This window comes from Cynoglossus semilaevis, chromosome 4 (assembly GCF_000523025.1).
Source record: "Cynoglossus semilaevis isolate Cse_v1.0 chromosome 4, Cse_v1.0, whole genome shotgun sequence".
NCBI lineage: Eukaryota > Metazoa > Chordata > Actinopteri > Pleuronectiformes > Cynoglossidae > Cynoglossus > Cynoglossus semilaevis.
Genome location: NC_024310.1, coordinates 4,443,723 through 4,469,901, shown reverse-complemented (window position 1 = coordinate 4,469,901; position 26,179 = coordinate 4,443,723). Strand labels below are relative to the sequence as shown.

Here is a 26,179-nt window from a genome sequence, read left to right as displayed (position 1 = left end):
CACTGTGTGTCTATAAATACGCAGCAGACACACAGACTGTCATGATGGCCTTGACCACTAAACACCGTACTTTACATTGGATAATTACTCTGAACAAATGGGTGGGTGTGCCAGGATCCTACACTACAGGGGCCAGATTAGAAGCCTGGTCTCACATCAGGTCCGTGGCAGTAAAATCTAACAAATCAACCCTGTAATTGTGGTGCAGTTACCAATGAGTACCTGTCTAAGAAAGGCTGAAGAAAAGAGGAAGAGAAAATGAGCCTGTTATCAAATTAAAGAGGAAAAAAAAAAAGAACAAGAACACCTTAGAATCACTGCACCAACGTTCCTCCTAAAGTAAAGATTAACTTAATACCTGTTAATTTTACAATAAAGGGCTGTCTACCTTAAATAAAAAGTAGACGGCCCTTTTTATTTAAAGTAGATGATTATTTTGCTTGTAGCAAAACCTGGAGAATGTTAATAAATTGTAAATTATGTGTACAGCACCAGGTGGCGACGTGTTTGTCTGCTCTGCTCGCCGACTAGTTTTAATGAGTAATTTGTTTTAACGTCATAGGTCGGAATGCTGGTACATGACTTTCTTAATAAATTAATGGGATATGGCGACGTAACCCCGAAACACTTTAGCTCAGAGGCATCATAAACTGAGAACTCCCTGTATTTTGAAATAAAATGAACATATTTAAATGACGACGAGGGCATCGTAAACTGAGGACTCCCTGTATTTTAAAATAAAATGAACATATTTAAATGACGATTTGGGGCCAGTTTATGTTTTATTTGTTCAGCGCTTGTTGTTTACAAAGATAAACTACATTTGTCCAATCACCTCCTACCAGGGCCTCTTTACAATCGAAGCACTGTGACATGGTAGACTCCCTGTCTTCTAATTTGTTCCTTTTATTATCACTCTGACGATTATGCTGGTACAAAGGAAACCTTGCCTGCGGAGCTGAGAACAGAGTCGTCTGTGTCGCCGTCTTTATTGACTGTGGACAGGGTGGTGTTTTGCTCCACACTGAAGGCCTGTAGCCGGTGGCCTGTCAACCGGAGCAGTGGAGCAGGGAGTCAGAACGAGAACAAAGCTACCTGCTAGGTATTGATGTAGTTCAACCTCCCGGGGCCTGGGGCCGGACAGACAGATCTGTGGAGGAGATAAGGACCAAACAATCTGATAGATCTGGAAAACCGGCTACAAGGCTGGGCAGGGGATAGCCATCCTGTCTGGACTGTCGGCTGTGTTCAATTCTTTTTTATCTCTTTTATGTTATTTATTTCTTTACAAATGGACGTCCTTTATTTCTCCTCTCTCTTCTTCGACCTGCCATCTCGGCCTTGGCTTCCATCCGATGGCACCACCTGTCTCTCTTCTCACTTTTCTCTCTTCTCACTTTTCTCTCTTCTCACTTTCTTCCTTGGAGTAGTTCTCTGGCAGATAGATGCTGGCGCACTGACAGACTGAAATAGCTCAGTCATTATACATCACTCAAGGTGTATTTGACTGACAGTTCCTTCATCTGGCCCAGCACTACACTTACCCCATCCATTCTTTCTCAGCCTCTCTTTGATTACTGAGCCAGTCATGGCGCCAGAGTTTCTTTTTACCAAACGCCTGATGCTCCAAAGCCTTCGCTATGGCCCCTCTCTCTCTCTCTCTCTCTCTTTTGAGCAATTAGATCTATTGACGAGGCAACTGTGGCTGGCCTGTCATGGGCCTCAACGTCCCAGGAGAGCAGCTGAGTCAGTCAGTCTCCACAATTAGCACATTATATGACAGGTAGAGAGGGGAGAGGGGAGGAGTGAAGGGAGAGAGCTTTGGTCTAAAAAGAACAGCCACTCGTTTCTACCATCATCATCAGGCTGACAGGAGCCAGTCATAAAAACAAAACGGTAAACTATTCACTAATTAATCAATTGGTTCTGTACCAAACATTGGTGTCGGAAAATTAAAAAAAAAAAAAAAATCAAAAAATGAAACCAATGGCCTCAAAATTGAAAAAAAAAACTTTAAATATATTTTTCCACATATACAGTATTGTTGACTCAACACTAAAACCTGCTTTTAATAAAGCCAAGCTGCAGAACTGCAGTTACTGTGTACTGTCTTCTTGGTCTTTATCTCTCTCTGAGGCTGTGCTGTCCGTTGCCAACCTCCGTGGGGCTGAGTGCTGCCAGTAGCTGCTGTAGATGGACAGGTGGAGATAGTGACCATGAAGTGGCGCCACCAGCGCCTTTTATCATTCCATCCTAGAGGCTCCGGTCTGGCCTGACCCTGGCCCTTCCTCTCCTCTTCCTATTCCTTTCCCTGCATACTGCATTTTTAATCAGCCCGGGCCATCCAATATAGAGACAGGAGACCGGAGACCACGGCCTGTCACTCAAACGCTGACACCAATTTGCCTTCTAACATGTTTAAAGAGATGTTCTCCTTTATGTTTAACGACTGACTTTATTTCTGGTATTTGTGTTTCATGATCAACACTTAAAACCAAGTCTACTGCAGATAAAACTGCCGCTGGATTTTTTTTTTCCCCTCGCTGCAGCCTATTATTATATTATGCCCAGCAAGAGGTGGCTAGACGAGGACCGTATGGCTTTCCCATAATTCCCTTCCTCCGGACTTACTCCTATGTTGTAATGCCAAGCCCTGAAAGAATTGACAGAGCAGGCGGCTGGTAAGAGGATGTGAGCAGCCGAAGTGAAGTGCAAACGAAGAGAAATAGAAGGTGGCACTTCAGGAGAGATCCAGGCGCCAGTGGTGCGCTGAAAGACACTGAGCTCAAAGGAAAATGGCAGACGCTCAAGAAGTGGGTAGAAGGCTGAGCAATTATGTCTATAAAGTACGAGCCATCGTTTAGATAAAAACAACGAGATGGAGTCCTGTTATTTGGTCATCATTAATCAGATTGAACCTCTCAGTGTCCTGTGCATCCGCCTCCTCTGCCTCGGCTGGCACCAAAAATAGTGTAACAGACTCATGCCCATGCTCGTCACCACCACTCACCCTCATTGCTCTGACACTAGGAGAGATCATTAGCACTAATGTAAGAACATTTCCTACCAGAGAGACCTGAGGCACAGCAGAGAGGCAACAGATAGCAGAAAAGAAGAATTAGGGTAAATACAGCCACTAATTGCCCTGCAGGACCCGCAAGGACTAATTACAGATTTTGTGTGTTTATAATTATGGAGTGGGTTCAAAACAGCAGCCTGTTTCACTGGGGCGGATTGATTCCGTGTGTGGCCGTCCGTGCGCTCTCGCCGCTTTTACGACACGGCCTTTCCTGCAGGAGCCGAAAGTGTTCATTGCTGTGTAGTTATGACTAAATTACAGAGTGTTTAGGGTGTCGGCTAATTGGCCAGTGTGTGGCGATGTGCAGCAGCATGTCCTGAAGCAGGTGTGCAGCATGGACAGCGGGGGGCACGAAGGGGGGAACGGATGATAAAGCGCACCACCACATGGTGGTTTGTGACTCGAAGGGAATAAAACAGAGGAGATGGTGAACATATCACAGAGAGGAACTCTTAATGCTGCTGACTGGTGGCCTCCTCACTGCAGGGGGCGCAAGTAAGAGGTGGAGGACTGGCTTTCAACTCAACAAAAAGGACAATCAGCAGGAGGCGGTGATCACCACATGGACGTTAAAGCATACAGAAAACATACAAGTTCCTGAGAGACCGTGAAACCAAAACACACTAAGACGTATATTTAATGATGCGTGAAATCAGTGAACACACACACACACACACAGACAGCACTTCACTCCCTCTAACAGATTTATTATCTAATTTTTTTGTCTTGTCTTTTAGCTCAATTTAGACTGGAAATATCGATTTTTAAGATTTTATGTTTGCAAAGGTAACTAAATATATGTCAAACAAACATAATGAATAAAAAAACTAAAAGTGCAAAATTTCTGTATATAAAAATATGTATATAAATATATTTTGAATATATACCGCATAAATATACTGCACACACACACACATTTATAGAAAGAAAGAAAGAAATTACATTGTCTTGCTTTTTGCTTTTTTAACTTAATTTTGACTTATTAAAGTATGATGTCTTCTGTAATGTTTGGCAGAGGTCCGCATGTATAAGGCTTTTATTATATTTTATTATATATTTAATATTTATATTTTTTTTATTAATGTGGTGTGGAAAAATACATCACATTCTTCCCTGTTGTGTCTTTGGATTTCACATTTTGGATAAAAACATATGTAACTACTTTAAAAACTATTTTACTGGGAGTTTATTTTTGTACAAATTAAAATCAGAAACAGTGGTTAAAATGTGCATAAATCTGCCGAAACTTTCAGGTTACGACCGGCTAAAAGCATTTTAACTGGACCAAGAAGCTTCTTTTGACGCTCGACTCGATCTGTGACTGTGTGTGTGTGTGTGTGTGTGTGTGTGTGTGTGTGTGTAAATGTGTGAACTCCAAGGACACTCACCAGTCAGAAGAGACTGATGCTGCTGCACCAGGTCCGAGGCCAGCACCAGGCCGTGGTTTGAATTAAACGGAGGCTGAAGCTCATTCCACTGTGGAGTCCTGTTCAGGATGGCAAATCAGGTATCAGAAAGATGGTTCTAGAAACAACTGTTCCACTACACACTGTAACAGTCCTGTGTGTGTTACCTGGCCAGAGTCCAGCAGGCTCTTGGACACGTGCTGAGCTCCAGAGGTGTATCATCGCTGATCTTCTGAGCTGTGCTGATTGGCCGAGGCTCTAAAACGTGCTCCACCAGATTACCGTAGCAACTAATGATGTACAAGGAATCCACCACTGACTGCCTGGACTGATCTGTTGAAACAAGGAGATGAGAAAAATCAACACAGTTCCAAAAAAAAAAAAATATGTCAATGAAAATGATATTTGTCAAAAAATAAGAAGCTGGAGTTGGAGTTCTACTGACTACTGAAATTTGAAAAGCACCTGTGACCGCGCACTGACCTTTCTCCCGTTTCATGTTGGGGTTGGTGATGAGCCAGGAGCGGGACGAAGCGAAGATGGTGGCCACACAAAACTCTCCTCCACTGGATTTGCTCGGGGAGATCTGAGGGGGCGGCTTAGCTTTGCTTCAAGTGGGGAAAAGGAAAAAAAAAAAAAAGAGAACAGTGTTAGGATGAAACAAACCTGTTCTGTGGAGCCTGGGGTTCTGTTACTGCTCCCTGCAATGTTTCCTATATTAGACAGTAAAACTGAATCACAGGCACAACTGAGTCATAAGTCAACAGTCGGAGAATTAATAAAAAACTTAGGCAAAGTTTTTTTTTTTTTTTTTAAATAATCAAACGGCTGGACTTTTTCCTGATTAAAGGAACTTTTGTTTTCATAGTTTTACACATTAAATGAAGAAGAGAAGCCAAATACACCACAACATCTGATAACAATAAACAGGAACACAGTTTCCATGATGTGCATTTAGAAAAAAGCATAGAGAAAGCTAAGCAGGGGTTAAACTGAAAGGCATGCATACAAACTAAACTGTAAAAAAAAAAGTGATAATCAATGTGTAAATGACAGAAAAAAAACACTGCGTACATGAGAATTATCACCATAGCAACATTAATCCTAACTCTTCCTGCTTCAGGAGCCAACATTTGATCCTCTCACTACAAACACGTACAGATTTGAAACAATACAGAATCAGCTGACGTCCATGAATCCATACAATTTCTCATGAATGTTCACCTCACAACGGCATCATCTGAGCTGCGTTTCCTCACCGCTTCATTTACGGTCGGCCACAGGAGAGAATCTATTAAAGGTTATTGGATTATTCAGCTTGTCAGGACTATTTGGGAGGAAGTGGACGCAGAAAGAGTTTTCAGCTGCGGAGAATGACGCTCCATATGGTACTGATCAGAAAACAGTAGCCGGCTCTGGGATTATTGTCTGGCCTTATAACCAGCTTGGACAGTAAAACGTGGTCACAGCAGATCAGGTACGAGGTGGGCCAAAGGCTCGACGACTCGAGCTGGTGCCGCTCGCTCCCAGAGGCCCGCTTAACCCTGACCTTTACAAACCACACTGGCATTAAAACAGAACACTCACTCCTGACTACACTCATTTATTGGTGTATAAAAGCAGTAGGAGAGACTCAGACAATATCACGGCCCTCACTGTCTATCCTTCCTTCCTTCCTTTATGGACTGGACTGTACATTTTAGTCTATATGAAACACTCATGCAATGAAGTCTTGACGTCATGAATGACTAGTTAAAATTAAAATTTTAAACAAATAACTTTTGGCTAGACCCTTTATCAGGGTCGCCACAGTGGTGGTCTGGATGGTGATTTCTTTTAGTTTTTTTATGCTGGATGTCCTTGACCATCTCAACCCAGACCTACAGTAACACGTCAACAATCTAACTCTATGTTCCTAAAGTACAGAAAATGAACGTGCCCACTCGGGGAGCCCGACCCTCACTTTGGGAACTAATTTGCTTGTTGGATAGACAGTTTAGTTTTGGCTTTAATCCTTGGTTTATCAGTCCTCTAAATTAACCACAGGTACGTGTCTATGGGTGGCCCTACAGCAGACTGATGGACTGTCCGAGGTGGACCCCAGCCTCACCAGTCGACTGCTGGGATTGGCTCCAAACCCCCGGTGTGACAAACACAGAAAAACTTTAAAAGCCCGACACCAAAGTGTTCAAATGTCCAGCTCAGAGTATAACTACAGACACGTTCAATAAAGTAGAGGAGGAAACAAGGGCTCTATTGTACTTCAAACACCATATAATTTGTTTTCATTGGTGAAAAGAAGAAAAAACAGATTTTTTTTTTTTACTTTTGTCAAAAAGAGTTTTGTAAGTTCGTCTTTGGTGAGGTGTTTAATTGACATAAAAACCCTGCAGCTCCATCCAACACTGGAAAATACGTTCAAGCCTCCAAGTCTCTGCGGTTCACTGGTTTCAATAACCCAGGAAACACAAATCCTCTTTCAGCCCGAGCTAAGGTTGTTTTTTCAAGAGCATGGAGCTGAGGAATAAACCAGGCATTCTCTCTTTTTTACTTTTTTTTTCTGTGTCCTTGTAACATTGACGGTGATTTTAGAGGAAAGTCTGATTTTAAAGGAAAGCTTCAATCTGACACGTTTTCTTGCAGGGCCAATGGCGTATAAGTATAAAAAAAAAACTAAAGATTTGAATGGCACCGTGGAGATTACTCCATTATTTTAGGAAAGTCGTAACCACACACGCTGACCACACACACGTTTATCCTGAACACAGTCCAGCCTGTTAGTATCTGAAAAAAAAAGACATATTTTCTTTCCTCTTCGTACTACAATGTTCTCCATCACATCAGGTTTTAAATGTGTGTGTCTAAAGTATCATGTGTCCATTATTTTCGCCCAGTTGCCAGAATCGTATGTCGCCACTGTACATTTACGCAAAACCGCAAACACCGGCGAGCTCGCGTTTCTGAACCCAAGCCATGTTACCAATTTACATGTGAGAGGAGTGGAAGTGTCTTCTGGGCTTGAATTAGGGAAACCAGGGTGATGATAACCATTTCCTGGTATGGAAAGTGGTTATGTTCAGGGTCAGATTCAGTGAACGATCAGGGTTTCTCCTCGCTGTGTCAACAGGTCTTCATTACACTTAATATTCATACAAATATACGGAGGAAATGACACCAAACCCTCGGTCTGGAAATCGGCCTAGTGCTAAGCAGACATTTTATGACTATGTCATTCACTCTCCATGGTATTAGACCACGCTCAAGTCGACGAATCAAGGAGAGGTTTTTTTTTCCACCGGATTTCAGGACTTAATTTTAACAAAACCAGAGCCATCTGGTGGTAGATGGGTGTCAAACCACTGCACCACTGTAGCCCAGGCGCCACAGGTATTAGAACATGTTGCTACTGTGCATATAAGACTTCAAGAAATATTCAATGAAATATTACGCAATGTGACGTTCAATTTTTTTTTTTTGCAAAGTTTTCCATGGTTTGACAAAAAGTTGTCGTTTACGCAGACGTTCATTCCTTGAATTAAAAATACGAGCTCTGCTAAAACAGAATTATTTGGGAATCAGAGAGAGTCCAAATACTTTTGGACCCAACTGTATATATTATACACACAAACAAAGTATAATCACAAACAGTGTGTATACTTGTTAGCTTATAATAGCAGGCTGTGGCTTCATAAATGATGAGCCGGGTTCGACGCTGCTTTGAAGAGGCTTCAGCCAGCGCCACACATGCCAGCAGCAGCGAAGATCACAGCTTGCTTCCTCATCTCCTCCGGCTGCACTAACCACTGAAGTTTATTCAACTGTGTTTTAAATTTTCTCGTTCTTCTTGATCTCGCTGGATGCGGCTTAAAAGTGTTGAGGTTTCTGCCCTTACGACAGAAAGGCAAATGTCGAGCAGACCGGGGCTCGACTCTGGTCTCCATATGGCCACGGCAGCTAACGTACCGTGGATGTAGTGGACCGGTGGTGGACGGGTCGGCCGTGACACCAAGGTACAAAAACATAAAATAATTCAGAATCGATACATTTTAAAACCTAAATATACCAAGAGGGAATCAAGGAGCATGGAGGGAGGAGTGTCATAACAACAGCCACTTCTCTCCCCCATCCTCTCTCCCTCCCTGCCTACCTCCCTCGTCAGGGTTTCCTTCTGTGCTGTTGCCTTTTAAGCAGCCGAATCCATTTTTTGCAACTTTAATTCACTAAAGAGACTACTCACATGTCATTTCCACTTTTAATTTAACAAACGAGGACTCTTGACTGAGCTAATAGCTTTTCCTCAAGGGCATAATTCAATCTGTGACATCAACCATCAAAGTCCTTTCGCATTACTATATCCGGGGCCAACATGAGGCGCCTCCGAGGGGGGATGGAAGTCCAGCGGCCGTGTCCATTCATTTTCAAGGCCCTTGAAGTAAACAAATATGACAGAGCTCACTTCAGCCGGCCGGCCAGCGACAGAAAAATGACCGGGCCGCCGCTGCACTAATTGTTGGCCCCGTGATTGATTCATATCGGGACTTGAAGGCGTGTTGAGACTGTAAGGAAGAAAGTGAAGTGAGCGAATAATAGACGGAGAACAAGAGAGTGAAGTCATGTGGAGGACACATCCTTCAATGTCGCAGTTATTATTTTTCAAGAGCCCTTGGAAACGAGCCGCCTTCAGGCTGTGTTTTACACACAACACTGATGACAAACACAGGAAAACTATTTGAAACTATTGGCCTCTCAAATCTACAAAACTGTTTACCTGTTTTTATCTCTTGTGACCTAAAAGACTGATCCAATAATTAATTATACTTCTTTTCATTCAATTGGTAAAGTAAGGAATTATATGCATAATTTAAGAGATTTAATTACAGGTGTGAAATGTGGTAGAAAAAAAAAAAACCAAACAGATTGCAACCGAACCTATATATTAAAAAACTTTTAAAACAACAAGCCAAGTTTGACAGAAAGCCATAAAAGCGAGGCTCTGAATCCTGGTTTCTACAAAAAAATATATATATATAGTTTAAGAAACACAAAGAGTTGAAATCACACAGGAACTGAATGCTGATAGAAGAAAAAAAAAAGTTAAATGTATGAGTGACTGCACAGAACCAAACATGACACCAAAGAGCTGGGGTCAGACACCACATGCTCCTCATTTCTCAAATAAATGGAGTGAACAGGCAGGAGAAAGAGTTTGTTTTTCTCAGACACTTAATCCTCAGCCTCCATGGGTGAACCTGTCACTCTGGGAGCTTCTTACGACGATTAAAGAGGACAAAATATCTCAGCATTAAAAATGATTGCTGTTGTTGTAAGGTCGTTTTAACTCATTCTACTCATAAAATTATCTTTGCAATACAGTGATTAATACAAAGGGTCACAGTGCTTTAATCGGTTTTGTTCAGGTAATTTTAGAGTTAAAGGGTGAAAAAAGACAGGTTTATTTTACTTTAAATTAATTCTAAATCATGAGCAACAATTTGTTTGTTGTTGAAGAACAATTTAAAAACCACTGTATTCCAGTGGCCTTATTTGCAGCAAAATTTGCAGCAAAGTAAATAAAAAGCTCAATTTCTTCTTCTAAGATATGCATCTGAGGCCCGAGCTGTTAAATGTACCATGATGCATTGCAGTCAGTCTGAAACAGTTTGATGTTTGCCCTGTAACCTGCAGAGGGTTAAACACCGAAGCCAACTGTTGTGACGGCGGGTGGAAAAAAAGAGAGCTTCAGGAGTGTGGGGAGGGGGGTCTGGCCCAGCTCAATGATATTTGGAGGTGGTTTTAATGTGTAAAATAACAGGCAGGTCTGTTAGTTTGAGTCTTCAAAAGTACAAAAAAACCTTAAACCTTTAAAGATAATCTTCACGGAGGACACATTTTTTGTAACACACAACTGAAATGGAAGAAATCAAATTTCTGAACCCACAGTAAACACTGATCATATTCAGCAAAGCACGCACACACACACACACACACACACACACAAGTGACGGGAAAAGAAAAAATCTTGACCAAAGTGGACTGAAGGAAAATGTGAACAATATGTTTCACACAAAGGCGTCATTCTTGACAAAACACCATGGAGGGTCTGAACTGAGGGAACAAAAAGACAGAGATGTCATTTTCAAATGCCTACTCAAAGAAACCACATGGCAGCCACACAGGACGTGCGACGGCATCGCCACAAGGCCTTGGACTCGTCTCCTGGACGACCACCTACGTATGAAACGGACACAAAACATGCCAAGATGTGACTTTGAACTGCAAATCAAAATACAGACACACACGAGCGCACGGAACTGTTCAAGCCAACGGAAATTCTCTCTGTCATGACTTCAGATGATCATCCTGCATCTCAGAGGCACTCCAAAGAAATGATGTGCAAACAATAATAATTAAAGAAAAAAATCAAAACAATATAAAACTTTTTTTTTTCCACTTTTCATTAAAAGTTAAAAACGTAACAGCAGACAAAGGAGGTGGGCTGCGGCGAAGAACACTTGCATGCTGCTGAGCGAGGGAAGGAGCGAAAACAAACTCACCATGGAGTTTTAATGGCAAAACATCCTGCCCCAAAGAGGTAGGGTCTTCACGAAAGGTTAGGGCGGAGGGAGGGAGGGAGGGAGGTGGGGATACAGAGATAGATGGAAAAACCATTATTAAACATGCACACTTGAGCAAACACACTTTTCACATTACACTTTTTTGATGTGTGTGTGTCTGTTTAAGTGCACAACACACACATGAGGGAGGAAACGTGTGTCTGCTCCCCAGGACAGATTTGAAAACCTGAAGCCACTGCTCCATGACTCCATGACTCATCTTGTAAAGTCACATTTCACACCGTGTATGTGGCGGATGTCACGTGTCTGCAGCTGTTTGTTGTCATTGGACATAAACACATAAAAATGTTTTTTTTCCCTCATTTATGAACCTGGACGTCTAAATCCAAGTGAATGTGACAAATATTCAGTGAAGTTTTTTGTATTAATGTAAATAAAAGGATGAAACATGCAGCAGTAATTTACAGCACTTGTTGAGACAAGAAGTTTTGTGTTTACACTTGTCGCTTTGTTTGTTCGTTCCAAGTATGTATTTATGGATATGCATTGTCTTGTAAAATGGTGTGTGTGTGTGTGTGTGTGTGTGTGTGTGTGTGTGTGTGTGTGGAAGTCGGCCAGAGAGGAACCCATCCAAAGTGCTGCATCTTTTTCAGGGTGTATTTGTGTCTGTCAGTCTGTGCGTGTTTCTGGTGTTTACAAGGCATTAGCTGTGGGAGTGTGTTCCTGTGTTTATCCTTCGTGTCCAGAGATAGTGACAGAGCTCCGTAAACAGTTTACAGTAAATAAGTCTTTTCCCTGCAGCAATAAAGGGCCGATGAGACTGAACTCTGTCCTCGTCGGCCAACCTCCCCTGGTCAGTACTAACAGTATCCACAGAGTACTCTGCAGGACTCCTCTATTCTGTCATTTTGGCAGCATTCGCCCTGGTCCCGACAACGACCGCACGCTGTCTCCAATTAGTCTCGGTCCATGGATGGGTAGAAAAATGTTCCTCTGGGAGAAGAGGAGCTACATGTTGCCCCTGGAATGTCTTGTTCCCAGAGCGAAAGTTGACAAATGAACACAGTGGTGGGTGTAATGGAGGCCCCTGCTAAACTGCCACTTACATCAGCGGGCTGCGGAGGGGGTGTGAACCGTCCATATAAAACCCGCTGAGTCCAAACGCTGGACCTCCAGCTGGGTAAATGGACGGGCACCAGTGGGAGAGTGATGGACAAATGGGATGGGATCACCAGGGAAGGGGCAAAGGTCAAGGAGTCCTCAGTTACTCAGTATTACACTTCTACACAGTACTCTTTCTTTTCTCTCTTAGATTTAGAACTAGTTGAATTTATTTTGATGAGGCAGAAAGCAGGTTTCTATTTGGTTTCTATTTTTAATACAGCAATAGAAGTAACGTGTTACCAAAAATGTTTACAAACTTTGTAAACATTTTTGAATAAAACAACTTTGAGGTCACAATGTTTTTTTGTTTTTTTTTTACCACGTTAAACCAGCAGTTTGTAATGCTAACCACAGTGCATGGACCCAGCCCATTCAGCTGTGTGACTCACAGCGTGACCCGGCAGGTCGGGCCGGGAAGTGTCCCACTGGGCCAGCGGTGTGTTTGGAAACACAAGTTAAACATGGGTCAGTGGAGTAAAAGGGGTGGAAGACTGAGTGGTGCTGCCCCACGGAGGCGGCACAAAGAGAGGGTGGAGAGCAGCTGGAGAGAGCCAGAGGAAAACAGCAAGTGTAATGGACCTGCGAGGGCGACGACCCCACTCCCAGGGAATAACCGTTCACACATTCATCTAATAGCAGCTCCGCCTGGGCTATTAAAAACACGGAGGGGAGGAAGGTGATTTGTGCCAATGGTTAAGTGATGCTGCTGCTGCTGCGTTGTTAAAGCCGTGGTTTTAGCCCAGCTCTCAGTGCAACAATGGCTCTTTGCATTGTGTGTATTACAGTAATCTAACCACACACATCTGTCCGTCAGGTCACAGGGTCTCATTCGTTTCCTTCCTGTTGTCTTTGCCGCTACCTCGTACGCACTCGCGTCCGCGTCCAGTTTGAACGCCATCTGTAGGATTTGGTCACGAGTGAAACGATCTTTACATCTGGTTAACCACGTTTTCTAAACCATGGTTAGATAAGGTGTCACGTGACCCACGGACCATCAACAGCACAGACCATCAGCAAAACAGTGGAGTGGTGGTTGTGCCGCTGGTTTGAATCCCTGCTTTGGCTAATGGGCCGTTCAGTGTGAATGTGAATTTACAGGACATACACCGCGGGCACCACGGTGAGGACCCCTGAACTATCTAAACCATCTAAGTTAGGGATAAGGTTAATAAAATGCCTTTTTGTAGATCAGTGAGAAAAAGATGCTCTGTCCTCATGGAATTCTTCTACCGATGGGAGGTGGACAGTGGACTTTTCATGGGAGTTGCCGGATATTTTCTCTCCTAATTGTTGCTCTAACAGTGACTTTTCACAGCAAAGAAAATACATTTATGAAGGATTGAATTCATCTGGGTCTAAATTTGGCTGACAGGACAAGTTAAACAACAGCCCCCGGGGGTCAGCATCGAGTCTGAACTACATGTCCAGCACTCCCCGGAGACGGTGAGGACTCACAGAAGCCGGGCCCAGCTCCTCTACTCCCTGACTCGGCCTTTTTCTCGGGTGAGGTTATCAGTCGGATGTGGAGCTACATCCGACTCTACCTCCCTGCATGAGCAGGGGGATAAGAGCAGAATCTAAATAAATGAAGACAGGAGGGGGCGGTGAATGAACCCACTGAGATTTCCTTTGATGATAACACTTTGAAGAGGAATAGCCGCATATTTTTACAGTACACAGCGGTGGTCCGAGACCCCGTCAGTGGTCTGTGGAAGTATCCCTCCCTGACTGGCCAAGTACATCACATCCATGCATGTGTGCATGGATGTGAGAGATGGCGCTGTCGTACACAAAACAAAGCCGAGGCATGTGCGCTGTCCTGCTGCTCTGCCAAGAGGGATCTGTTCATACAGGTGTGAATCTGAATACAGCTGCTGGATGCCCCCCCCCCACCTCCCCCCCCCCCACACACACACCACACAGCAGGCCGAACAGAGGGGGCTCTCCGCTGCTGGATGCCCCCCCTCCACCCTCTCTCACACCCCTCCACCCAACACACACACACACACAGGCAGGCAGACAGATGGTGCCTGTGCACCTATAGCATGAAAGCATACAACACCCCCACACTGTGAGCCAAACCTGCTGCCTCACTCGGTGTGTGTGTGTGTGTGTGTGTGTGTGTCACAGCTCTGTACATGCAGAAGCCGGCATCACAGCTGCATGTCCTCTTGCATTAATAAGCCGGCGTCACAGCTGCATGTCCTCTTGCATTAATGCTGATTACCAGCTCCTGATGACTAACTCCTGATGACTAACTCACTCCTGAAGACAGATGGACAGTAGCAAAGAAAAAAAAAACTCCTGAAGCTGCTCTAGAGGCAACAGACAAGACATCTGAATGTTTCCATGTTTTAGAAGTCAAAGATTAAATGTAAAATTAAATCAATAATTAAAATGTTAAAAAGTAGGTTTGATGCAGTAAATTGTTATAATAAATAATAAAAAAAGATAATGATGATTTTTTTTTTAAATTGTAAATGTAAAAATGTTTGGAGCATTAAATAATAATAAAAAAGAATCCTACAAACTCCTACACACTACAAACAGTTGTGGGAGAGGAAAATCAAAAATGATTTTATGTAGTTTCTGTTTCAGCAGTTATGTTAAAATGGAGCTTCATGAAGATGACGATCAGACAGAGGAGACCACAGACTGATTAGTTATTAATGAGACAAAAATGGGAAGATACGAGTTCACAAAAGAGCAAAAACAACTGTCCTCTGTCTTAAAAGGATTTAAGTAAAAAAAAAAAAAAATTGTTTGTGTTTTTAATTTTATTTATTATTTTATTGTCCAAACTGTAAGCTTTGGCAGTTTACTGTATTAAAGGTGTAATTTCATTCATAAAGTTATAATAAGAACATCTGGGATTCTACGCTGAAAAGTCATGAAAATATTTTATATACAATATATGTATATATACTGTTAGTTGAAACAGTAATATTAACAAAACTGTTTTTGTTCTGGAAAAATTGAATTTCTATTTTTATGAACGAGTCTTTTGTTGCATTTCTATAAAAATAATACTTCAGGACGTAGTACTCTTTCCAAAAATGGCAGTACCACAGTTTAAATACTAAAAAAAAACAAAACAAAAAAACAACAGCTGCATTAGAATATATAATCACACGGTACGATACTCATGTAAAACCTAATAAATATGGCAGATAAGGAGAGCGCAGCCGTCTATGAGAAGAACACATTTTACAAGCCAAATGAACTGCACAAGTCATCGTAAGGAGCGAGCCAATGGGCTGGAGTTTGGGCCGACCGCAGCATCACGACTCTATTTTCACTCTCAAAGCTGACTTTGAGTCGGATATCCCGCAGAAATAAATGCCCCTCGGCGTCTGTTGGATCATTAGAGCATTTCCCATTCAAACAGGGCATGAAAATCACATTTAAATGACACCATTAAAATGGGCCCGTATTTGTGGAGCCACCTGTACTGTATGTAAATGCATTTAGTAAAAGGCCTGTAAAGGCCCCGGGCCTTAAACCTACACGATCACGGTGCACGGTAAAGAACCAAATAAAACGATGTCGGAGGACGAGGTGTGTTTTCACAGATGGTCGCCTTTCATAGAAAACAGTTCAAAATGTTGGAGAAATTCAAAGCTGACAGGCAAATACTGAATGTCCCCCTCATCTAAAATGACTGGAGAGACATGTCCCAGGTTTAACATCACTGATGTGAAAGGCTGGGGTTAATACAGTATTCAAGGGAGAGGCCTTGGACTGATAGACACCGAGTGTGTGCTAAAACCTTCTGTCTTGCCATAATGATCTCAATTTCATTTGTTTTTTTAAGGCAATGGCTTTTACATGCTGTTAAGAATATACAGAACACACTTTTAAACATGAAGAAAGGTCTGATATTAAACTTGCAAACCTGCATCAGTTTGATTCATCGCTCGTGGAAAAGATAATATGACTCAGTGGTAAAAATGTTTTAAAAATCTTCAAAAAATATTCATGGTGTTTTTCTCCTTTTTTGTTTTCAAAGGTTTGATCTAATAACAGATCTTTGTGGAAGACGTTCAAACTTTTATGGTAATCACTCGCTGCACATCATTGCTTAAAAAATGTAAAGAATTGCTTTTACCAGTGGAAATAATTCTATAGATTTTTTTTTAAATTTCCTATTAAAATGCTGTACAGAGGTGTCACCTACCCGGTGCGTTTAGTGATGGTTCCTAAGGTCATGGGCTGTTTGATCTGGGCCAGAGGCAGCACCACGGTCAGACTGGGCAGCGGGGACAGACGAGGGTTCCCCATGTTGTTGTTGGTGAAGTTGTTGTAGGAGTCCTGGTTGTTCAGTTTGGCTGAAAACACACACATATTTATTAGTTTATTTATTCATTCATTATAAATCCTGTAAATAGCACATTACAAATGATACACAGCAAAACATGAAACTGTAAACACGGCCATTTGTAAAGAAGGTAAATGTTTCCATTTCATTTACACAATCAGGTTCAGTTGTGAGGCAGAGACGAAGTCCAGCAGGAAACACAAACACTTTGGCTGCAAGAAAAATAGCTTTGTTTGAATATTTTGTGCCGGGATTTTTTTTTTTTTCTCCCTTTCTCTTCCAAACCCTTCTCTTGTATACAGGCAGAGAATAACACACACACACAACGCACACATAGGGTTCAAGGCCTCCAGAGGAATGAGTGGAAATAACCAGCTCAAGATGCCACATTAGGAGCGTTTGAGCTCTGCTCCGGGTACCACAGAGTCTCTCACCCAAGGCCAATCAACAGGCCCTACACACACACACACACACACACCCAAAGACACACACACACTCAACCTCATCTCCTCTGACATATCCTTTGCAGCTCCAGCCAAGTTAATCAGGCCATGTCGACAGGGAATCTTAATACTTTAACTCTGTGACTATGGTACGTGGTACTTTTCAACACACTTGACATTATACTACAGATTATTTGCATACAACTGCAGTACTGAAATACTGAGATCAATATATATATAGTATACTATATGTCATTGATGAAATACATTTGGAGTAGTTATAAAAAGTCGTTTGTTAAAGAATGTGAACACAGATAAAAAATTAAATAGATAAATAAAAAAAAATAAAAAAAATAAGGAGCCAAAAAATATTTCATTCCAATCATCTCAGTGATTACCCTAACAAGATAAAAATCCTAGTTTCATCTGTTTTTTTCCCATTAAACTTTTGTTTTGATTATGGTTTTAAATATTTGCCTTCCAAACACCGAACCGTATTTTTAGGTGTTTACGTCTAAAATACTTTCCAAATCCCCAACAGTTGGACACGACCTTATATTGTCGGAATAAAAAGCAACATGGAAAAGAAAAATGTTTGCTGACCCGCAGCAAGCGTAGCAACTGCAATTATTGTCTTTAGTGATATTTATTCCACCAAATGAAGAGACATTAGATATTTCTTCTGGACAAGGGGTGGGCGGAGGGTGGGGGGGTAGGATTGTGGAAAGAAAACAAACACCTGAAACCCTGTGACAATAGCTACAATTGTACACTACAAATCCAACGGGCCGACTCAGGAAAAATTCCAAGTTCAAGTGCTTTAAAAAAAAAAAAAAAAGCAGAACGGTGCACCACCCACAAAAACCCTCCTCTCACCCCCCCCACCTCCCGTTCGATTTGTTACCCTAATAGATGAGTGGCAGCCGCGTAACATAAAGGAATGAAAAGGAGGGAGGGGGACGCGGAGACAAAGAAAACAAAGCAGACATCAAAGGTTACAATAAAGGTAGAGCGGCTGAGTAGCTTGTCATTATTTGGAAGGAGCGATCAAGAGGAGGCTGAATGCGAGCGGAAAGGGACTGCTGAGTGTTTTGGTGCAGTCTTTTAGATCATTAACGTGCGGCTCTGAGTTTCATTAGTCCTGCCAAACCTCCTCTTTGTGGTTCTCCAAAGACCCTTCTCTTAGACCTCCGCTGACCAACAATGCTGCGTGACCTTCTCAGGGGGAGAGAGGAGGCCATTACACAAACCTGTCCTTCATTTCCTTTTATTCCTCATTTGGTCAGACTAACAGACGACTGCACTCAGACTAGTTCCTGAAAGCGCCCCCCCCCCCACTTCCCCTCAACAGTACTACACCCCAAGACCCGGGGCAGCCACCTTTTGTGTTGAGCGAAGGAAGAAGACCAAGACAAAATGTCTCCGTACAGGAAACAATGAAGCTTTAGCTTCCTGGGAGTCGATGGGTGAGAAGTTTGGACCGAGGGGTTCAAGTCTAATTATTATTGTTTTATTTTTTGGATTTCTTCATTTTCTGTCATTGTCAACGGAGCCTTAAAAAATGACTTCTTATAAAGACAGGATTGTAGAACAGGTGTAGCTGCAGTGAGATGTGGGGGTGACGAAGGCCTCTCAAACTTACTGAATTCCCAGACAGTGAAGCTGAGCCGATGTGGAATGTGTCGGAGATCACGTAGTGGCAGAAGACGATACGTGAAAACACAGACTGAAGGGGGCGCTGAGTTAAGGTTAAGGTGCATCTGCTGGAAGGTCACGGACAAAAAAAAAAAAAAAAAAAACGAGACGAAAGTTTCACATCACATAAAAACTGAAACCTGAAGAATTCATGATGACAGCATGACAAAATTTAATGTTTATGTTTAAGGTTAAATATTTAACCAGAAACATAAGAATAGAATTCCATCAACACCCATGAATCCATCAACCTAATATTAATTATTAATATTTAAATGAAAGTTTTTATTATAGTTAGGGCAAAGTACTATGGATATTTAAGATACATTTATATCTGCTTAGAGACGCTCATAAAAAAATCTTCTGTTTTGCATGTAGAACTTCTGTTTGAGTTCTTGTCTTAACTAGTCCTTTGCACAGGAGATTTAGATTTAGATTAGAAATAAATGAAGGAGTGAAATAGGCAATCGTTTAAAAGACAAAAGTTCATCCAAGGTTTCTTCAGAGTTAAAGAGAGAGAGGTAGAGTGAGGTAGAGATGAACATCCTCTGATCTTTGCAGCTCTACAGTCACAGGCCTACGATTTGATTAATGACCCGCAGCATGTTGGGCTCAGACGCTGATACTTGTCATCTCTGTGGAAAGAAGATCCATCAATGCAAATCCAGTCACGTCGCCATCGTCTAGAGAAAAACTACAACCCTGCCAAAAGTCACACCGTCACCTGACCCTCATCCTTCTTTCTAACCCTAATCCCACCATCCATCCAGCTCTCCATCCATTCTCCTACGTGTCCGTCCGTCTAAACATCCCTCTCCGCCTCGACAAAATTTGCATTCTATTCTCACATTAAGCCTCTCTCTCTTTATCCTTCGCACTCTCTTTCTGCCTCTCGGTCACCCCGTGTCACGGCATCTCATGTTTCTCACCCCCTTCCTTAATACCGAATTTGCATCTACAAGGGAGGAGGAGGAGGAGGGGGAGGGGGAGGGGGTGCTCCACCGAGCAGCCGACACAGGAGAGGACGAGGTCTGAAGACACTGACATGTCCACACAAACACTAAGGTATCATGGCTGACACAAGGATTCAAATAAGATGCAGAGAGGGCACAGAAGCAAGGTGTGGAGGAGAGAGGGAGTGAGGGAGAGAGGGACAGAGGGAGAAGGCACAGAGAGAGAGACAGTTTGAATTCATAAGTATGAATCCGTACGTCGCGGTAAAATGAAATTGACTTCCTAAATTGCTGAATAAAATAATAATTTTTCTTTAATTCTGTTGATAAACCAGCACAAGTCTCTTTCTTCACTTTCTACCATTTCTTTCTTGAGGGTTAAAGTAGGAGAGATGGAAAAAAAAGACAAGAAAAAGGAACAAGGAAAAGAGAAAGGAGATTTTAAATGACTGAACACCAAGAGAAAAGAAAACAAGGAAAGAGATGGGATCCCCCACTGGTTAGGGTTTTTGAAAAAAAAAAAAAAAAACAAAATTAAAAAGCAAAAACAAATTAAAAGAGTCCTTATAAAACCCAGATGCTGCAAAGAAAATAAACTTCACCAGATTTACTGTCACAGAGGAATCAGGGTGGAAAACACATCAGGTCTTTTTTTTTAATCCTCCTCCTTCTCTTTCTTCTTTCTCTCTCAGGTAATGTTGTGACAGAGGAACCGTCTCATGAGTTCCTCCACTGCCGTCCCCTCTCTCACTGTGACTAACGCTACCCAAGTATTTCCAGTAAGAGTTCAGAGCGGAGGTCAGGACAGTCCGGTGTGAAAATGGTTTCCTGTCCTGTTCCCTGTTCACTCCTCTGAAACTAAGTTTATTTTTTTATTACTGAAGATAATGTTTTCTTTTTGATTAAACCAAAAAAAGTCATAATCTCTGTTCATATGAAGACAAGATCTGAATAAATTAAATGCTGAATTTGTTCAGGAAATGTATTTTAATCTGTGCAGTAACTTGTCTTCACGCTGGCTGCAAACGTCTGACAAACAAATACAGTCCCATGAACACAGACGTGCTCAGAGACAAAAACACAGACACTCAGATGAAATCAGATCTACGAGTTTACAGCACGTCAGTATTTATAAAGACTCATCAGACGGAGCTGAGTCGCCAGTCAGAAGAGCTGGAAGGAGGGTCGGAGAGATCCACTCTCTGACCATGTGTGTGCGTGTGTGTCAGTGTGTGTGGCTATCATCTGATTTGGGTCAAGGAACTATTACCTGGATCAAAGGGGGAGGACGGGTTATGACCACTGATGTCACTGATGTAAAGGGAAACGAGGAACAACCAATAAACCGACTGTTGTTACTAAACAATAAACCTTTGGTAAAAAACTTAGGGTTAGAATTTAAAAAAAAAAGTCTAAAGACATGAAAAAGTGAGAAAAATGAATTGTTTTTCAATAAAATGACAAGGAAATATTAAAAAGAAGGTTCATTACATTTAGCAGGTACTGTGTACCTCAGGTAAATCAGGAATAAAGGCAACTGACCTGTGAATGAGTGAAAATAATTTAAAAACAATTTCATTTATTTCTTACAGGCCCCGCCCAAAAATATATCAAAATAAAAAAATTTAAAAAATTGAATTAAAAAAATAAATATACACACACCGGTCAATACTTATATGCCAATATTGGTATATGTTATAATGTTTATAATGTTTAATGTGTGGGTCTATCAGTTAGAATAATAATAATAATATTTTTAATGTAATTTGTTTATTCTTCAAAAGTCAACTGGTAATTATATTTGCCTTCATACACACACAAAAATATGCACGCATGCACATACACACACGCACACAGGTTAATTGCCTTTTGTGAGCACTTCACTCTAACCATAACAAATACACACACCAACCATCAGAGTAGAATCAATTTACTCTGATTCTAATACTGTTTTAATCCAAATTTCCAAAACATGCCCCCCCAAGTATAGTTTTACTAGATCTCTCTCTCTCTCTCTCACACACACACACACCCAAATACTAATTCCATTAAACCCTGACTGACTGACAGCACAGTTACATCACGCTGTGACAGAAGCTCCGTTTGAAAAACTGGTAACGACCGAGACAAGGAGACTTTGATCCGAATTTAGTCGCAGAGTTTTGACAGCGTTCCTGTCTAAATAAATGATGTGTCAAAAACACTTAGAGCTGATCTGAGTAAACAGGAAATGGACATTTTGGTTTTTTTGTTGTTGTTTTTTTTTTTGCATCAGGGCAGCACGGACATCTGTGAGGTCACGGCCGCTGCTCCTGTTGTGTGAAGATTTAATTTAATAAAACGAAACTTGTTCTTTATCGCTGGCCTTTTCCTCAACTGGGTGATATTTAGTAACTATTATTAATATTAGTTTCACTTCTGACCTCAGCAACGTTTACTATATTGACTGTAAATTCTAAACATATACAGTATATATGTGGTTTTTATAGCTGAAGTAGAACAAGCCAGAAACACAGACATATCTGTATTTTATTTCATCTAAAATAAACACGTTACGGCCAACTTGCCTACGGACCTGTTAGCTGCGTGTTAAACGCACGAGGAACACAAACACAGATGGAAAGTGGCGGTGAATGAGACCTGAAGGGAAACAAAATCATGCACAGAGCAGATCCAACACGTGGCACAGCACAAAGGCGGGAGGTGAAGTCCATTGATTGTGTGACAATGGACGGCTTTGGCTTCTCACACAGTGTACTCTGCACATGGCAGGCGGTACGCTGGAAGCCACAAGTGTGCGTCTGTGCGGGACAGCGAGCCAGCTTTATTTCTTTATCTCTACCTTACAATTTTGCAAATCAAATAATGATGAGTGCAGCGGCGAGCGCCCGGTGTTAAGAGGGTTTAGTGGTCGGGGAGATTGAGTTATTAGGGTCTGCAGAAGGAGGACGCAGGGCCTCCGACGGAGCACCGCCGCCAGCCAAGATACATATTCCTTACACTGTATATTTTTGGTTGCTTTAAAAGGCCTAAAAGTAGAGGGGAAGGCTAATTCTCAGGGTAAACAGCTTGTTCGATTGCAGTGTGGTTTTGCAGCGAGCTCTCAGTTTACTGACACAAGCTGCGCCGGGCTCTGGTTCCTGTGACGACCGCAGGGGAAAAGACTACCAGAGGAAATAAAAACAAGCCGCGGACGCTGGCTTACCTTTGATGGCAGACAACTGTTAAAGCACATGTACAGAGTAAATGTACACACACACACACACATAAGCCTCAATCTCCACACTACACATCAGGTAGAAAGGAAAGGCTTTTAAGGATATCAAAAAGCTTAACACATTTCCTCACTGCTGCTGAAGTATTTGTAGGTTAAATATTTAAGATCCATTAAGCATCGTTTATGAGCCTGGATAAAATAATTGCACCAGTTCAACGATAATTCAAGACTGCAAGTTAACCGAGTCTAACTTAAAGGACTGTGAAAATCCTCGCCTGCCCTTTTCTCTGCTAGCAAGACCAAAAAAGGGAAAGGAAATGTCAGGAAGACAAAGATTATGACTAAGAGGCCTCGATGTTCAACAGAAGTTTTCAAACTGCCTCTTAAAAGAAGAAGAAAAAAAAAAAGGAGTCAGAACGAGGGCTGTAAGTTGTTTTAGCTGGAGGAAGTGACCATTCATAAAAAAAGGCAGAGAAACGAACCCCGCTCCCTCTGTTGTTAGATTTGTATCAAGGCAAAAAAGCCTCACACAAGTCAAGCTTCACAAGTGCTTTCCTCCTCCCCCTCCTCCCCTCTGCCTCCTGCCCCCCCTCCTTCACTCTGCTCCTCCCCCTTTTCTCCCTGCCTGATAATCCTGACCACACAGCACCACATGGAGGACGACTCTTGTACTGAAAGACAGGGCAGAGGAGCTGAGCGACAGAGCGTTTGATGCTGAACTCCATGACTTCAGGAAAACGCAGCCAAAACAGCGAGTATTTCACTCTCTCTGCTCTATAATTTCATTTTTTGACCATCCCAGTGAAGCTGAAAGACACAGCACTTATTTCCTGCGTATCATTTCAGCAGCGTACTTAAGTCATCAACGTCAGTCCAATTTCAATCCACAACGTGTAAATCTTGACCGAGTGTTGTTTCAACTGTACCTTGTCACCATGGTGTAGTGATTGGTCACTAATATGAACTGCATCCCAGGATGTAGTACTGTATACTTGGCCGTACACAGACGTGTGTACTGTGTGTGTACAGTTATTTAATACATATTTATTATTTTAAACTTTCAGATAAATAATTGCCAATTCCTACATTTATATGTCCTTATATAATTAAAAATTAAAACGATTAGATGCAAATTATTTTTCTACAACAAATTATGTTTTAATAATTAATATAGTAAATCTTCCCTTAAGTCATCGGTGAGTTGTTGTTTTCTAAATAAAATGTCAGAAAGCTGTAAGTAATGGTGGTCCCTGTTTATCAAAGCTCAAAATGATGCCTTGCCTCGTCCACAAACCAAAGATATTTAGTTTACTGGCAAATAGGAGCGAGGAAACCGACTTTTCCATTACAACGGGGCATACTTCTGCTGCCGAGGACGACTGTGAAGTATGAGGAAGGCTTAGGAGAAGCCACTAAATGAGGCTTTGATACAGTATATGAAAAAGGAAAAGGGTAAGAGAAGGCCAAACGACGGAGACAACGTTAATACTGAAATAACAACAACAAACAAACAAGTGTGTTTGGGTTTGGTCTTCACAGATGGTGCTGAGCTCACTCTGGACACTAATCTGTGGCAGACGGTCCATCACGATGACTGAAACATGGACGAGTCATCTGTGATCGATGACCATTTTCTGACTGTTTACCTGTGTGCGAAGCTAAAACACGCTAACCTCCTCTGTTAAATCTATCCACGTCTGTGCGGAGAGCGGATTTCAACATCACACTGTCACTGTTTAACTTACAGTAAGTATACTGTTGAGAACAAGGTCACGGTGAGGCTGTGTACATACGTGTCACACTCCAACAGTCATGAGGTAATGTTTCCCTGGCATCAGCCTGAGCACAGCATTGGTGTTTTTCACCACAGGACGATGAGAGATGAAGAGGGGAGGGAGCGTGGGGGGGAGGGGGGGACACAGGGAGGCGAGATAAAACAAAAGTCCAAACCCAAATAAGCAAACCGCCAGGCTCTAATAGCAGAAAGGAAGTGTCCCTTTATCAACATGTGAATTAACAGTTTCCCGTCACACCTTGTTTTCTGCCGCCCCCTCGCTCTCTGAACCAGTGCCAGAGCCCAGATGGCCCCACCATCGGACCACCAGAGCTCCTGCTTGGTGAGGAAACAAATCTGTTGCACTGACTAATAGCCTGGTGTTGGTGTTTTACAGTTGGGAAGTGTACGAGCAGCGCTGTGCGTACACTGAAAAGGCAACCATGTACAGTATGTCGCCCAATGGCAACATACGCTAGGTCGCTAGATCGCTAGATGGTGTTTGGTGAGACAGGCTCTGAATGTTCTCCAAACAGTCTCCATTTACAGTATGGGAAAATAAAATCTTACAACAAACTTACAACAGATCGCCATGGTGATAACACCAAATTAAGACACAAATGTGGAATCGTTATAAAGCAGACTAACGATCCCAAAGAACTGGGACATTGGGAACCATTTCTCTACAGCATGGGTCCCCGGTTAGGGGACCGGTGCTGGTCCAAAGGTCATTTGGTACCGGGCCGCAGTAAGACACTGAAAAAATGTCCTTCAGTTTTTCTAATTGACTTAATTCAAAAACAATTACAGTCTTCTCCATCTAAACCTTTAACTTTTTTTCACTAAAAGATAATCTGTCAATGTTTCAGAACAACAGGTCATTCAGACACTAATAGGATAAAGTCTAAAAGATGTTTTATTTTGAATATTTAATGATCCTTCAACAATGACGCGTATTACCGGCCGACCGGTCCTTGGTACAAAAAGGTTTGGGAACCGCTGTTCTACCAGAACCAGTCCTCAACTGCCATCGCTATTTATAACTGAATAACTTTTATCATCATTCAGTTCAGAATGTGAGTTTGTTTTTTGTTTTTTTTCAGAATCTATCTGAGCGTGTAGTTCAGTTGTATGAAAGCCCTTTTATTTTAGGCGACTACATTGCATCAGCACATAAAAGCTTTAGATCCAACTGGAGCCAAGAGGCCAAAGTATAGGCAGCGGGGTCAAGTGAAGGATCAAAGATGTCTTTTAAATTATTATGATCAAGTTGTTCAAAACCTGTTTGCCGTGCATTACACAGTAGTGTGGTCGGATCTGAAAAACATCTGAATAATAAAACTTCTATAGTGGCTGCCAGATGCCAGCTATAGCCTCAATAACCTCTGCCCTGCGCAGAGAAACGGCTCTTACTAATTTAGCCTTGTATGCACTGGACCGCAGACAAACCACATTTTACAGTGTGGGACGTTCACATTATGGGTCATCACCTCAAATCACAATACATTGATCACATGAAGGAAAAGGCTTTGGAAAAAAAAAAGTTGGGAGAGAA

The 26,179-nt window shown here is 42.0% G+C and overlaps 1 protein-coding gene across 10 annotated transcripts in view; it reads right to left on the bottom strand.

Moving 5' to 3' along the window:
• bcas3 (BCAS3 microtubule associated cell migration factor) overlaps nt 1-26,179 on the bottom strand; it is a 279,325-nt gene that overhangs the window by 198,706 nt on the left and 54,440 nt on the right. For 9 of the 10 annotated variants that reach the window (XM_008308649.3, XM_008308648.3, XM_025054887.1 and 6 more), the window contains exons 16-20: nt 16,402-16,552; nt 11,040-11,084; nt 4,969-5,093; nt 4,653-4,818; nt 4,468-4,565 (exon numbers count right to left, since the gene is read on the bottom strand). In XM_008308649.3, coding sequence (XP_008306871.1) covers nt 4,468-4,565; nt 4,653-4,818; nt 4,969-5,093; nt 11,040-11,084; nt 16,402-16,552 — 585 coding nt within the window. The remainder of the gene's footprint in view (nt 1-4,467; nt 4,566-4,652; nt 4,819-4,968; nt 5,094-11,039; nt 11,085-16,401; nt 16,553-26,179) is intronic. The other variant, XM_025054886.1, reaches the window with a different exon arrangement.